This window comes from Pseudochaenichthys georgianus, chromosome 4 (genome assembly GCF_902827115.2).
Source record: "Pseudochaenichthys georgianus chromosome 4, fPseGeo1.2, whole genome shotgun sequence".
Classification (NCBI taxonomy): domain Eukaryota; kingdom Metazoa; phylum Chordata; class Actinopteri; order Perciformes; family Channichthyidae; genus Pseudochaenichthys; species Pseudochaenichthys georgianus.
In genome coordinates, this window is record NC_047506.1 from 8,693,590 (window position 1) to 8,710,040 (window position 16,451).

Consider the following 16,451-nt stretch of genomic DNA (forward strand, 5'->3'; position numbering starts at 1 on the left):
GATGAATCATATACAGCGTATAATGAGATTTTCCTTTGCTCACCGTCCCACCTTCTACTTGTGTTTCTGTACACATGTGCTCTCGTAATGAATCAAAACAGTTGTGATGTCTGTATTCAACACATTTCTTTCTCTCTGTAACGTTTTCTTTGTTCATTGCCTTCTTTATCTTTTCACTAGAAATAACAGGGGTTTTTTCAAAGTTGTTACCATTTTGACGTTGCAATCACGCATTTTACAGATACTTTCAGTCTTTTAGGGAGTTTTCCCTCAAATATTGAATGGCTCTTAAGAATACAAATCAAACTTAGCACTGCATTTCTCTGCTCCCAGCACTCTGACAAACAGTCAATTAGGTTGACAAGCACAATGGATACAATCTTGTGGATGTTGTATAGTTATTGTTTGGCGTTTGAAATGGGCCGTCGGCCTCTTTACTTTCTCTCCAACTCCTAAACACAGGAACAAAAATGACTTTAAATCACATTCAGAATGAACCTCTTAAGACTGCAGAGGAAATTGTAGCTATTTGTCTGTCAAAGGCAACAAATGTCAAAAATACCTCAAACGCTTCTCACTTTGACATATCCTTTTATTTGATGCTGTTGGGGAATATTTATGAGCGTTTGGAGGAGAGTATAGGACATTTGCAACACAACTCACTGGTTCGCATTTAAATAGTCTGTCTGAAAGAGTTCATTTTATATAATCCGTGAAGGACAGACAAGAAGACACAAATATCAGACTGTGAATGTCTTCAGTAAACTGAGCAAATTATATCTTCAGTCATCAACATTTACAACTGATTGGACATCCACATAAACAGCGGTGAATGTTCCCCAAGTCCTCAGTTATATATCTACAACATTGAATAATAAAATTAACCACAATCAAATATGAAACACTTTCTGAGTTATGATTTAAAATTTTAATATGAATATGACTCTCTTGAAGTGTTTGAAGTTAACTAAAAAGTGAGTGTTTGTGTTCCCCCATCACTCATAGTAGAATCCGAAAAAAGAAAATGTTCAGAATGTATTGATTTGTTTATTTAACTTGGTGTAACTTCTAAGAAAATGTCAAAAATCATCATGTCTCATTCTACTCAGTTGCCATCCTCAATACGAGGAATTTGTGTTGTGAGAAATGACCGAAAGGCTTCAGATCCTTTGAGTGGTGCTTTTATGTTGTCGTTTGTGTTTAAAGGGGGGTTTTAATGAATCCATAGACCTCTCAGGATCCTCTAATCTCACTAAGAGCCCTGATATTTGATTTCAGCCTTTTTCATCTTTACAAATCAGACACTTTTTGTTGGTTGATCTAGCCTCATTATTTATTTTCTTCCTAATTGGTGGAAGGAAAATAGAATCGACTGTTTATAATGTGTAGTTGGTATTGTTTGTGTCTTGTTGGCAGAGTTTCTCCTTTTCAATATAATAGTTTCCCGTTGCCAGCAGAAAGCTACAGTCTGGGATGTTGACCTTTTTCCGGTTGTATAACCATGCCATTCTTTTTATAGCAGAGTTACTAGACCACTAAAGTAATATACCATGTTTTAATGCATGCCGGTCCTTGGCTGAAATATGGATTCCTCTCTCCAAGGCGTTATTGCCCTCCGAGTGGACTCTCCCCCTTTCTGCTAGACTCTTCCTGGCGAAACCCGCAAGGATTCAAAGCCATGAAATTGCTGATTGCAGTTGAGGTCTCATTTATAAAACGCCGAAAGAAGCTGTTTACTTTTTATTTGGCCTGAGCATTTACAAACTAATAAATCCCACTGTGAAAAAGACCCTCTAGAGAAGGACGAGAGAGTCAGGGAGGACGGGAAGGTGATAAAGTTGATCTTCAGGTAGACTAAGCTTTGATCGAGTATACAGGTAAAAGGCGTTTTAACTGATATATTGAACTGACAAATAATCCTAAAAGGGAAATGAGTTGGGCTTTTTCTCTCCCAAAATGTTGTTTGCTCTCCATCTCTTTCTTTCTGTCCTTTTTCAATTATTCATTCCCTGTTTTCGACATATGCCTGCAGTAAGCCTCCAGATATTCTGTCTACTGACATCACCCTCCGTTTGTCTCGCTGCCATCTTACTATCCTCCCTCGTATTTCTCAATCTGAATTTCCCCCTCCTCCAACCTCACCATCTATTCTCAGAAGTACACAGAGAAGCGGGGATAGACAACTAGCTGGTTCCATATTTATCCTACAATCAAACATTCCCATCAAAACATCATAATTTTTCAATCAGCAGTGAACCACATTTAATCCTCAATTTAATATTTGTATCAACTCTGTCATTATGTTAGTCACATCGACTGCTCACATTTATTTACTGCCTCTCCTGAGAGATTGAAATGAAAAATGCTGGCTTAAAGAAAAGATGGTAGCGTCGCTTGTGTTTTAGCTGTGCCCAGCAATTACCACAGTGGCTGGCACATGTTTATCCCTCCATCCATTTAGCTGCCAGCAGATAAGTGGAGCACAGCTCTCCACGACTCTCTTGAGACTTTCCTTGTGCCCAGGCCTGATTTTGTTGTACTGGCGAACGTGCCAGAGACTCACAACCACACACACACACACACACATAGAAATGCACAAGTACAGTCACGCAAACACACACTCTGCCACCTGCTGAAGTTAGATGGTTCTTTCATTAAGCCGAGTTGGACGGAGTGAACATTGAGAGGGTTTTAAGTGGACAGGCCTGCTGCGCTCTGGCGCTCTTCGCTCTGTTTGAGTTAAGGTGAGGTTGACACCGACAGACACCAAGGATCAGTGTTTTGTCACGGCCACACAGTTTTAACAATATCATCAAGTATTTACTGTAGATTTAGCATGAACATGAATTCCTAATCCACACAAAAATGTTAAGCTTGATGTCACTTTATTGGGATGTATAAGCGGCATACTGTTTGTGGAGTGATCAACACATATCCTGCAGAAGAGTGTACTCAGGTTAAATCTGATTTGTACGTGTGTGTGTGTGTGTGTGTGTGTGTGTGTGTGTGTGTGTGTGTGTGTGTGTGTGTGTGTGTGTGTGTGTGTGTGTGTGTGTGTGTGTGTGTGTGTGTGTGTGTGTGTGTGTGTGTGTGTGTGTGTGTGTGTGTGTGTGTGTGTGTGTGTGTGTGTGTGTGTGTGTGTGTGTGTGTGTGTGTTGTGTGTGTGTGTGTGTGTGTGTGTGTGTGTGTGTGTGTGTGTGTGTGTGTGTGTGTGTGTGTGTGTGTGTGTGTGTGTGTGTGTGTGTGTGTGTGTGTGTGTGTGTGTGTGTGTGTGAACAGGATTCTCTAACATCAACAGTTTATAGCACATACACTGTGAATGGACTTTTCATTATTGTAGGAGACATTGGAAGTTCAGTAGTTGATTAAATAAGCAATGTTTGGATATATATTCTTTATGAAATGTAAACCTTTATGTTGTAAAATACCCAAACTGTTATTTTATATCTTCAAACATGTCTGACTTGGATATAGTTTATTTACTCAGGACTTTTTACTGCAACTTCATCCTTATTTAAGTTTGATGCTTGTGTCAAATCACGACATCTCCATGACAATATTCCAGAACAACTTTGTTTTCAGACCTACATCCACACAAGGAGTAAACATTTCTGATGATAATCCTTAAGGTTTGTCAAATTTGGAGTGAGCCATTTTTATCATTAAAGCTTTCAGGTATTAGCTCTCAGCTGGAAAGGCACAATTTATAATCAAGACATGGTATCAAATATGCTCAAAAGCTACTTATGTATATTTGTATTGCAATTTTCTTGTTACCTCAATACTGACATGCACATAATTTGAATATGTTTGCAATAAGATAATATATGTTGATGCATCATCCTCTGGATTAGGGCTGCTCAATTAATCGTATTTTAATCGCGATTACGATTATGGCTTGCAACGATTACGAAAACAACGTAATCGAAATAAAACGATTATTGTTATAATTATTTTTTTTTTTTTTTTTTGGTTTTTCAGTTGAATCATACTTAAAGTTCAGGGTAATCAACTGTTAAAAACATACTGTTCACATTTTCTTTCTCCAATAAATGGATGTTTTCAAAGTCAATGAATAATCGCATTTAATAATCGCAATTACAATTATTGACCCAAATAATCGAGATTATGATTTTTGCCATAATCGAGCAGCCCTACTCTGTATATCTATCTGCATTAAGACAGTATACAGTAAAGCCTACTGCGACTAAATCTGAAGTGATTAGTTCCTCATGTGTTTATCCCTTGTTGCCACAGTATAACGTTTTTCGAGGACAGCCATCTAATTGGTTGAGAGTAAAAAGAGCTATTATCAAGCTACTTGTGTTTGGTCATTAAGGATAAGATTGGTATTTATTGACCACCTTTGTGCTCGAATTTTCCTCAATTTGACGAGATGAAGGTCTGTGAACCCCAGCTGCCACTGTCTACAGATGGTTTCACTATATTGGTTGCTATAACAGATGATGTCCACATGCCCACTGTGGCCCCTCTAATAGCCGATGTTCAGAGGTGTACTTTATTGACCCCAGTGCTCCTAAAATCCAGGGGCTTCCACCACTCCTTATAGTGCTGCAGTGCTTAATGAGGCCAGATGCTGGCTCGTATTACCCCCAGTAGCTGTTTCTGAACAGCTGTACTGGCAACCTGCTCATCTGGTTCCTGGTGTAGAGGGAGGGGGGGATATTTGCAACATCTATCGGGAGGCGTGTGGCGCAGTGGATAGAGCGTAGGTGTTTGCATCAGGGGTTCACAGGTTCAAACCCCACTGCAATGTTGTTGTGTCCCTGGGCAAGACACTTCACCCCAAATTGCTCCTGTGGGGATTGTCCACAGTACTGAGTATGTAAGTCGCTTTGGATAAAAGCGTCTAACAAGTAACATGTAATGTAATCTATCGTTCATCATACATGCTATATTAATTATATTTCCTCAAACGTTCACTCAGGGATCTGTATAGTCATATTTATTAGGGATATTTTGGGATTATATCATTCTCTGTTGTCGATCTGCACTGGAAATACTGTACTTAAAGCTGTGGTCTCAAAAGTATTTTATACTCAAACATTATATTCCACACATTATTTTCTACAAAAAACATAGAAGAAGATGCCTGCTCTGCCTGCCATAAGTACTTGTTATGTCATCACTCCTGGACTCCAGCAGGCGGTTTAATTACCCCAGACGGGTTTCGATCACTTGATGCCTGGTTGGACTAAAATACAGCTTTTTGTCCTTTAACTTCAACATCACACCATTTAACACCATTAAGCGAGCGTGGCCTCTCTTCACTGCAGAGCACCTTTTAGAGAGTGGGGCCAATTGTTTTGTGGCGGTTAACTGTCACAATTAGCTAATAATCCTGTGGAGTAATGTCTTCACTTAGTGGTGACTGCTGGGTCTCAGTGGTGAATTGAAACGTTAATGATCTAAAATAACATTATGTCACGCTGTAATAAAAAAAATATGATTACAACAGCTTACGTGACTGGCATAGAAAACCTAATGCAGTTTCTTATAAATATTCATCTTTTGGCAATTCCCCTGTCATTAATGTTGCAGACTGTCAACAACAATTTACTCATCTCCAAACTTTTGGACCCCTTAACAAAGATCCCTTAGTCACGCAACACGGCAAGATTAAAGGTCGTCACGAGCGATTTCACATCTAACTTTTTCAAAGTTGAGGGACTCAAAAGAGACAGATTTAGAATAAACCAAATGAGTATCCTGATTTTTTGTCTCTAGGTTAAATCACGTTGGATCATTCAATTCCCATAATGCAATCCAACAGCATCTTTTATCAGACCCTCTCTGCCTCTACTTTGTAATGCAGACTGACTGTCGTAAAAAAAATGAAAGTCTGGAGCCTAAACTCAGCCCCCTGTTAGATGTCAGATCATCTGCCTTCAAACGGATTTTTGAAGTGTGTGTGACTCAATTGCTGCCCCTGCTGTGTAGTTCTATTCCCTATTTATATTTTATTTCCACCCCATCATGAGTCAGACAGAGAATTAAACATGGATTTGCGACGATACACTAAACCAATACAAATGCCATCTTGTTGTGACTCCTCTGGCTGGGTCTGTACCTCCTGCATCAAATTCAGCCTTTTAATATCAGCCAGCCCAAAGCAGAGCAGCAGCAATGGTGCTGTCACACTGTTGTATCCAAACAGACTCCTCCGCCCCAAACTGTGTGCCTGCAAAGCCCCTGTAATCCAACCCTGAAACTTGCCAGCTTCCCAAAGTCGCAGCTTTACATCACCTCTCCCATTGTTTTCATTACATCTCCTTCACTCTGTGTTTTTTTTAGCATTTCCTTCCCTGCATCTTTCGTCACTTCCGACCTTCTCCTGCCACCCCCGCCTTGTTTCACTCCACCTCTACTCCAATGACCTCTTGCCATGGCCCCAGGGACTCACCGAGATGTTGTGATGGCAGAGGATTGTGGGATGCCAGCTGCCGTTTTAATGATTTTGCCCCTCGGCACAGATCAGCTCGAGAAATACAGTTACCATTTTTCAACTGGATGAGAACTCTCACCCATGCAACGCCTCTGCAAAATATGTGTGTGTGATTGTTTGTGTGAGTGTGTACATTATGCGCACAGACATCGAGACTTGATTTGGTCATTGCGAAGCTTGAAGACGGCATCTGTCTGCTTGCATTGTTTGGTCGCTTATGCACGTGTGACAATGGATTTGCACACAGTTTGCACACAACTCGCTGTGCATGAATGTGTTGGATGGATCACTCTCTAACCTCCATGTCTCTCGGTCTTTCTACCCTCCACCCCTCTCCGTCAATTTGCTCTTTCAGCTCAGGTTTACAAAACTGCAGCACGTCCTGCCAACACATTGCTATTAGCATCATGCGCTTCAGTGCATCCAAAACCTCTCACTGATGAAGTTCAATCCATTCCCTTTAATTATACCTTTCTCAAAAACACCTCTAATCTGTCCAAAAGTTTGATCTCCCAGGGTTCAGTCAAAACTGTTGCCGGTAGTTTGGAAAGTACCTGTTCTGTTGGAAAGTGCTTTTGCTGTGTGTGAATGTGTGTTGCATCAACCTGACTCAACCCGTATCTCCCCCCTCCCCCTCTTTTCTCTCCCTCCAGACATCGATGACTGCCAGTCTAACCCATGCCAGAATGGAGGAACCTGCATCGATGAGATCAACTCCTTTGTGTGTCTCTGTCTGCCCAGCTACGGAGGAGCGACTTGTGAGAAAGGTAACAATTTGCACTAAAACTCTGCTCTCTCATCAATAACAACACAGGGGAGTGTGTTTTGTGAGAGCAGACAACTATGCAAATGTTCAAATTGGTGTCGATAAGAAGCAAGGTGATGTGATAGTAGAAGTAGCAGGCAGAAGATAAAGAGGGTGATGAGCAGTTAAAGAAGAACGAGGAGGTGACACATTAAGAGAAAGATGATGCTATAAGAGCAAGATGTGGAGACAGAGTTAGAGAGAGAACAACAGGGTTAATGGAGACAGAGTAGGCGGTGCAGGTGGGAGGAAGAGGATCTGAATGTAGACAAAGAGGAGGAGGGAAGCCCTTTGGAATAATGTATCCATTTCTGTACACGACACCTGCGACCAGATGGTGTCTTTTCTCATTACGGGAACTCCCCTGTGAGACGGGCGCTAGCAGGGAGGCTGCTCACAAACGGCATGTTACATCAATGAGGGAAACCAGCAGCTGTATACATTAGGGTTGATTATTTAAGTTTTTGCACAATTTGATGGATAAGTGCCCAGATTTCTTAAGCTTGAGTGTACATCCCGAGACTTAACAAGGTGTTGTGACATTCACAGTAAAGAAAAGGCTTCCAAAAATAGATTGGAGAGATGGTGAAGAAGTGCACATGAGCTGCCTTTTACAGTATGTGCCAGATTATGTGAGGAAATGGTTCTACAAACAACCAAAATCAAACAAACAATTATTATTAGTTGTGGCCTTTTTAACTTTAGATTATTGAATTCCAGGATATACAAATTCCTTTAAGTGTAAAGGGATACTTTGGGAATTGAATACAAGTGAGTTTGGAGCTTGCTTCCCAACTAACAATTCTGACTAATGCAAAACCCCAACATCCCTTGAAATACAAGAAATAAAATAGCACAATTAAAAATGTAAGAATGAAAAGTTGGAGGGGCAAAGAGAGTGTGAGAATAGTAAAGGAGACATATGTAATAGATGGTTGAGAGAACAGGGAATAGAGATTTAGGAATCTGCTCTGAGATATATAAAAGCAACTGTATATCTACTGGTCTAGTGTGACCTCCGACCTCGACTCTCAGAAGAGTTTGTACGGCTCTTCTGTGGTCTGAGAGACTCGGGGCAGAACAATCGATGGAGAAAGAAGAAATAAAAGAGAGAGTAAACCGAGCGAAGCCAGAGAGAAGCAGCAGACAGACCTTCTAGATGTTGTAGAAACTACAGTAGTGTTTGGCAGGCCCCAAATGAACTTTTCACTTTGCCTCGTTTGTGCAGGCTTATTGTAGTAGCTGGCAAACCATCAAGATTTTCAATTCTACTTTCAACACAACCCTTAGTGTGTGTTATTTTCTAGTAATTCATACACAGGCATTCACACACAAACATCAGCTACCGACTGGTGATATGTCACCCTTGTGCTTTTTCTCGTTTATTAAATCTCCTTCAGCTTATATGAATGCACTACCAACTTTCTCTGGACCTCACTAAAGGTTGGTAGATAAATATGAGAAGTCACAAGAGGATTAAGTGGCTTGGAGAGAGGAAAAATCCACTAACTAATGAAGTAAATAGCTCGAATGGCCCTCTAATCTAACAGTATTCCACATACTAGTTAACTCTTACTGTAGTTGCCCTTTTTGATCTCCCACTGCAGGAAATGTAACTTCAGTAAGTCTTACTTGTAATTTCCCCGGGGTCATGGCTTCCTTTTTTAATATGTATGCCTTTCCTGTGGTGTAGATCACAAACAAGAAAGTAAAAAAGCCACAGAGACTTTACAGTACATGGATTTTTATGTTGTGCTGTTTACAACTGTGCCTCACGACATGTTATAATAAATATACAGCTTCTTTAAATCAAAGCAGATCATTAAATACTTTATCTGCTGTGTCTCACAAGTTTGGATTTTCCTTCTCGAGTATTGCACACCCCTATATACTGATTCTCCCCTCCTCTCATCTCCTTTCCAAACACACAAATAGGCACGTACATAAGTACATCTCCATCCAGAGTGCCTTTGATTTGACATGTACTGGAGCTGCGGTACGTTTCCTCTCTTGCTGCTGCGCCGCTGCCTTAATGCCTGATTGGGAGCAGCAGGTCTGATTGTGTAAATCGGAATTCTCTGTTTTCCCAAAGCTTTATCTCTCGCCACTTGCCGCTTGCAGAAATATAGGAAACAGCTGTGAAAAGTACAATTTGCAGCAGGCGTTGCTCTGCCAGTTCGTTGTGATCTCAGTTAGATATCCAGAGGGGGGTCTGAACCGCGACATGAACGCTGGAAATGAACTCATTCGTTCCACCGAGGCTCCATCTATTTAAATGTCATCCAATTGGTCCCTGTCTCAGTGAAGTGGTCCGGCTGTCTCATTTCCTGGATGTTTTTGAATGTGCTGAAGAGGAGGTGGAGAGTGTTTAGAGGCTGAATAGATTCAATGGCTATTTATTTATTTATTTATTTTTGGCATTTCTGCTTTATTTAATAGTGAGAGAGAAAGGATGAAAGAGAGGAGGCATCTTTGGTAATGGCTTTAATGGCGCACACTCTGCCCTACTAGCTACCAGGACAGCCTTCACTGACTATGTGTGCAATATAGATTCTCACCTGAGGGATAAAGATGTAAACATACACGTCCGCAAGTAAGACTATCAAACAAAGCCATGTGATTACAGTAACTCAAATAATTTGAATTGTGGCTGGCATTATTTTAGTTGTTCCTGCAGAGAATCTTAGCGGGAAAACTGTTTCATTTCATGTGCAAGGTGTTTCTCAGTTCGACTGAACTACTGAATATGTTTGTAATGTTCCCTGGCCATTTGCCAATTCTGGCTTCAAAAGAAGTCTTCAATAAATTGCAGGTAGCATACACTAATAGTTCACTTTATTTGTAGTATCAGTCGTTGTTGTTTACACCCAATATAATTCCTTCCAGGGACGTGCACAGGTACGGGCTAATGTTGCCCGGGCAACGGCCCTTTTGAACTTTTTGGCTGACCTGCCCCTCTGGAGAGAGCGAAAGTCTTTTTTTCTGTTGTGGCCGAATAAACATGATAAGCCCACAATTAGTATTGTAGATTCTCGCTGCAAACACACCTTGTCAGCGCTGTCATCTGCCCCCAGTCACGTGACTTTGTTTACAATCTGACAGCTGGAAAGCAAAGGGAAGCCCTCCGAGTCCGGTCCGGCCTCATATGGCTATGGTGATCATGTGCCTGCCTGGCTTTGGTGGCCAATCCTCGGGTCAATCTGTCCCCGGAAATGTTCCCGTTTTTAAATATGCTTAAATTGATTTTGAGTTTTCTCATGACAGTTAGAGTATAGGGGACAAACCAGGGGACTTTACTTCCTCTTGATACCGTCGGTTATTTACAAAACACCACCTAAATATACCAGGGTTGCCAACTTTGGGTACCTGGCTGGAGTGAGATTTTGATATCATGGGTTTAATTACATATGCACACGAAATGACTGCTATCGTGTCAGCAGCGGGACCTTAGCATATATAGGATATATATACAAATACACAATATTGGTCACAGACTATAAAGGGCACAACGTTTCATTCACTAATGAAAGTCAAACACATGTTTGTTTCCACTGTTTTATTGTCTGCCTGTGGCGATAAGCAATTAATTGACTTATGGTTTGATAAATAAAAATGAACTCGATAAATTGCCATTTACATGAGGATGTGACTAGCAGTTTGAAAGGATGTACTTGAATTATTATTATATATTATCATTATGTCAGGGGTCTAAAATGGTCATACAATGGTGCCGACAATATTATCGTTTATCGCAATAATTTCCGGGAAAATGTATCCAACAAAATTAATTATCGTGAGAGGCCTACATGAAACACACAGACACAAACACATCTACAGACTTACATATACTCTTTGACTCTATTTTGGCCTAGTAGAACAATAAGCAGCAGACTTTTACTTTTTTATAATTTCTGCTGGATCTTAGATCTGCGCATGCGCAATACGGGTCGGCAGTGGCGGCTCCAGAGTATTTGTGTTGGGTAATCTACGGTAGGGCTAACCCATACAGTGGTGGGGCTCAAGTCAGTATTTGCAATGTAATTACATACACGCTATTTCGCCCCCCTTGACAGTGAAACGCCCCGCGTGAGGTTTAGATTATTTCCGTCTCAATCCAAATTGAACTGTATGAAATAAAAAGGCACATTTGTCTTGAAGTAAATAAAAAGGGCGACCTGGAGCCAATCCTGCAATCTCCCCACAAGTGAAAGAGTTGACATGCTGAAAACCCAACCCCTGCAGGGGGGTCTGGGGGGATTCTCCCCCAGGAGATTTGCATTTTTATACCGTTTTGTACAATAATTATAATGAATAAGTTCAAACAAACTAAAACTTACAGCTGATTAATAACGGTATCTAACTTGAGTTTTTATTATATCAAAAACCTGTTGAAATGCTACTGTTATTTGTACTGTCCCCCAAAAGCGCGTCGGCAGCCTCCAGGAATGCTTCTTTCACAACTTCGCCGTCTTTGAAAGACTTCATGTGTTTCGCAAGAACGTGACTGACACGATGAAATGCTATGGTAGCAGCCTTGCTCTTGTTGTTGGGCCTGGTGAAAATGGACTGCTGTGCATTTAGCTGTCCTTTCAGGCCCCTCCCCTTTTGGGAGCGTAGGGCAGAATTAGGAGGGAATTCCGTCTCTTAGCGTTTGTGCACTGTTTTGAAATGCCGCTCCTAAATTACCCATCTTCGATAAAGCCACGCATGCATTGCAGATGAGACAGATGGATTTTGAATTGGAATAGATACAAAAATAATCATCCTCTCACTCGGAGTGATAATTATATATTTTGGGCTCTTTTGCTTCTGCCATAATTGCGGTCTTGTGTGTGTGCGGACTGTCACTCCTGTTGAGTTGACACGGAAGGAGTTTCGCCAACAACAACAACAATGGCGGATCACAGGGTTGCGTTCATGCTACAGGTGCTACTGACCATGATACAGATTTTAGTGCAACATTTACAGCTCCTCTACCACAACCATCAGCAACAATAATAATATAATATAATAATAATAATAATAATAATAATAATAATAATAAGTCTTATTCGCTGCTTTTGGTAAATAAAAAGGGCGACCTGGAGCCAATCCTGCAATCTCCCCACAAGTGAAAGAGTTGACATGCTGAAAACCCAACCCCTGCAGGGGGGTCTGGGGGGATTCTCCCCCAGGAGATTTTTTTGAAATACTAACATAAAATACACATTCTGGTACTCTCTTGAGAAGAAAAATAAATACATCTATTACTACACATTTAAAAAGAATGAATGCCATTTTAGTTTTGTGTTACTTTGTTCTGAAAGCTGAACCTGCTGCTCCTCACAGAGAGAAGAGGGAAGAGGCTGTGAATTAAGTTACATTGTGGATAAGGGTGGATTGCCCACATTGTGCTGTGTGTCAAAATGAAAGACAGCCCACACACCTATCAATCATCACACCGTGGGGTCTTATTTCATTACGTGTTGATTTCTATCAACGCGTAATGTTGTATCGATGTATAGAGATGTACTACAGCAAAAGTATTCTCCGCCGGGACTTCCTGCAACAACACCACGCCGTTATCTTGATTCTGATTAGCCAGAAGACATTATCAAAGATGTTCTATTGAGAAGACGATCACTACCTGACAAAAGTTTTCAAAACCGTTTCTAGTCTTCGGTATTTCCAGACAAGTGGCTGCTGAAATCAATCGTACTAACTGCTGTCTGTGATTGCTTGTTTTGGCATGAGAATAGTTTGGGCAGCGTGAGAGCGTGAGATTGAGAGTGAAAGCGTGTGTCACACGCCAGATGCGTGAGAGTTGGCAACCCTGTATACTTGTTACTGTGCTTCTGTCTTTCTCTGTCTTTTCATCTGCTCCGTAAACTCCCTCACCGCTCGCTCTCTTTTCTTGATCGTCCTCTTGCAGGAGAACACTTCACTGTCCCGCTTCATTGTAGGATTTCTGCCATGTCTCTACTTTAGTTTGACCATCTCTGTTATTAAGTTATGGAATACTAAATAAATAAGTAATTAGATACATTACCGTTACTTGCGTATTGAACTGGTTTCATTCATTAGTGAGGCACAGCAGTTACAATGGTCAAACTACATTACAACAGAATTGTCCGCATGTTATCTTTAATAGTCAATAACATTAGATATGTTAATGAGATATGGACCGAAACATAACAATTTCCTGGTTTTCATTCTTACGTTTTCGGGGGGAGGCCCTTTTTCTAGTTTAGAGCAATAGCCCCTCCAAATGTCTGTGCACGTCCCTGATTCCTTCAAAACACATTCTTTCTGGGATATGAGTTGTTATGCTTGGTCTTTATTTGCTAAATTATCTTTTACAGTGCTCGATATTGCAGATAAAGGGCCCCAAACCATTGTTAGTCTAAAAAAATAAAAAGTTTGAGAATGCCGTTGTGACGTTAAAATAAAGACATATACGGCACATCATCAAATTGCTGTTGTGCCATCATTTCTATCCTCTCTATATATTTATTAATTACCTTGCTTTGAGTGGTAAAATAAATAGATAGAGCAGGGGTGCCCAACCTTTTTTGAACTGAGAGCTACTTTTAAAGTTGCCAGTCTGCCGAGATCTACCTGTCCAAATAGAGAGGCGTAGCCATTACTGACAGCCTACTACCAGGTAAATACACACTTCTACTTGTATAAAACTGACCTCTGTACAATTAATACTTCATAAAATACTATCCTTTATCTTACCTCTTTCTAATCTACACACATACAAGTATTTAACTGAAGTTACACAACAGTATTGTTGATACAGAGTTGGAGTTTATTCACACGTCACTACAGTGGGTAATGCTTTCAAGAAACATTAAACAGTGCTGCCACATATGACACAGGAAAAAAAGAAAAGACTCTGAACCCTTTCTTTGCCATTATATAAAAATAGTGTTGCTACAAAAGTATAAATTAGGCTTACTAATAAGACAACTCAGATCTGAAGCTACTCAGGAATCTGCTGCCAAAGTGCAATAAAAGAGACTAAATTAATAGAATCAAACCCTTTTTTTGTTATAAAAGTATAAGAGTATAAAAAGAAATGCCTTTTAAAATAGGATGCAAGCAACACTAGTTTCTTAACCTGAATTGATAATAGACTATAATCAATTTAAGTTTGCATTTTTATACCGTTTTGTACAATAATTATAATGAATAAGTTCAAACAAACTAAAACTTACAGCTGATTAATAACGGTATCTAACTTGAGTTTTTATTATATCAAAAACCTGTTGAAATGCTACTGTTATTTGTACTGTCCCCCAAAAGCGCGTCGGCAGCCTCCAGGAATGCTTCTTTCACAACTTCGCCGTCTTTGAAAGACTTCATGTGTTTCGCAAGAACGTGACTGACACGATGAAATGCTATGGTAGCAGCCTTGCTCTTGTTGTTGGGCCTGGTGAAAATGGACTGCTGTGCATTTAGCTGTCCTTTCAGGCCCCTCCCCTTTTGGGAGCGTAGGGCAGAATTAGGAGGGAATTCCGTCTCTTAGCGTTTGTGCACTGTTTTGAAATGCCGCTCCTAAATTACCCATCTTCGATAAAGCCACGCATGCATTGCAGATAAGACAGATGGATTTTGAATTGGAATAGATACAAAAATAATCATCCTCTCACTCGGAGTGATAATTATATATTTTGGGCTCTTTTGCTTCTGCCATAATTGCGGTCTTGTGTGTGTGCGGACTGTCACTCCTGTTGAGTTGACACGGAAGGAGTTTCGCCAACAACAACAACAATGGCGGATCACAGGGTTGCGTTCATGCTACAGGTGCTACTGACCATGATACAGATTTTAGTGCAACATTTACAGCTCCTCTACCACAACCATCAGCAACAATAATAATATAATATAATAATAATAATAATAATAATAATAATAATAAGTCTTATTCGCTGCTTTTGGTGTATTTTGTGGCGGAAGTACAGCGCCACTTACAGGCCCGGCATATGTACTACAGCGTCTCCTGCGTTTTCGAACGTTTTCGTGTGGACTTACACGTTTCTTGAGCCGTTTCTGTGTGGACGGAAGACCTTTTTGAAAACGACTAAGGTCTCCGTGTGGACGGGGCCTTAGAGCGCTGGCCAATAGAAGCGTGAGGGTTACAAAGTGATGAAATTATGTTACGGAAGTAAACAAAGGAGTCCCTTCCCTTGGACCCTTTTCAGGCAGTGGGAGAATGTGTGTGAACTGTGGGAAACAATAAAAAATCCCTCCTGTGGCAGTTATTTTTTCAACAGTTCTGTATCAGTAATGAATGGATATTTGACCAATAGAGACATCTTTCAGTTGTTTAACTCTCCTCTCCTCCCAGCCCTGAAACTGACTGTTGAGTCCGTCCTGCCTTCTTTTAGACTCGCTGCCTAATCTGGGGAAGCAGAAACCACATTTCTCGCAGCCTGATAGAAGTGAAAAGTGACAGAAGAAGAATTAGCTGGTTTATTCTCATCAGCTCCTTTCCTGCACTCTCGCTTTTCATCCTGCGTTCACTCGGAAATTCGTTTCGCTCAGACTTTCCAGGGAGAAATACAACATAACGTGCATGTGTAAGAGTGCGGATTTGATACTTTGCCATTCCTCTCCTTTAGACACCTCTGTTTCATGTTGTTTCCTTTCCCTTTCTCTCCCTACCTTTCTGCTGTCACACCCTGCACTCCTTGCATCTTGTCGTGCCTCTCATCTCTGGTGCACTGCAGAAGGTTTTGTCACTCTCTGTAAGTGTGTTTGCTTCTGTTTGTGTGTGAGCGTGCCTGCATGTGTGTGAGTGTGCCTGTAGTCTGTGCAGGCCGCATCTGCTGTTTTCCTGTGACTGTGTGTGAAATGTGATGCTTAAACATTTCCTCGAGCTGTGAAGTTGACATATTGCACCTAACAGACCGTCACACAGCTACGCATACACTGTAGTCCCTTTCACACATGCACTGCGACCCTGAACTTATCTAGACATTAACCGCAGGACATGTATGTGAGAACGCAAATGTCCGAATCAATCTGTCCTCAATTATCAAAATATGTTCTCGCTGTTTATTCAGCAGTCGAACACATTTGACGCCGAGCAGTAAACTACAGTGTTAATAACTCTTGGTTACAAAATAAACTAAAGCTAAATGAAACAATAATCCTTTAAAAAAACGAATAATTACAAATTGAATACAGAAA

General features: G+C 40.7%; 1 protein-coding gene across 3 annotated transcripts in view; it reads left to right on the forward strand.

The window, feature by feature from the left end:
- The window catches only part of ncanb (neurocan b), a 188,328-nt gene that overhangs the window by 143,478 nt on the left and 28,399 nt on the right, over nucleotides 1-16,451 (forward strand). For all 3 annotated transcript variants that reach the window (XM_034080376.2, XM_034080377.2, XM_034080378.2), the window contains one exon: nucleotides 7,120-7,233. In XM_034080376.2, coding sequence (XP_033936267.1) covers nucleotides 7,120-7,233 — 114 coding nt within the window. The remainder of the gene's footprint in view (nucleotides 1-7,119; nucleotides 7,234-16,451) is intronic.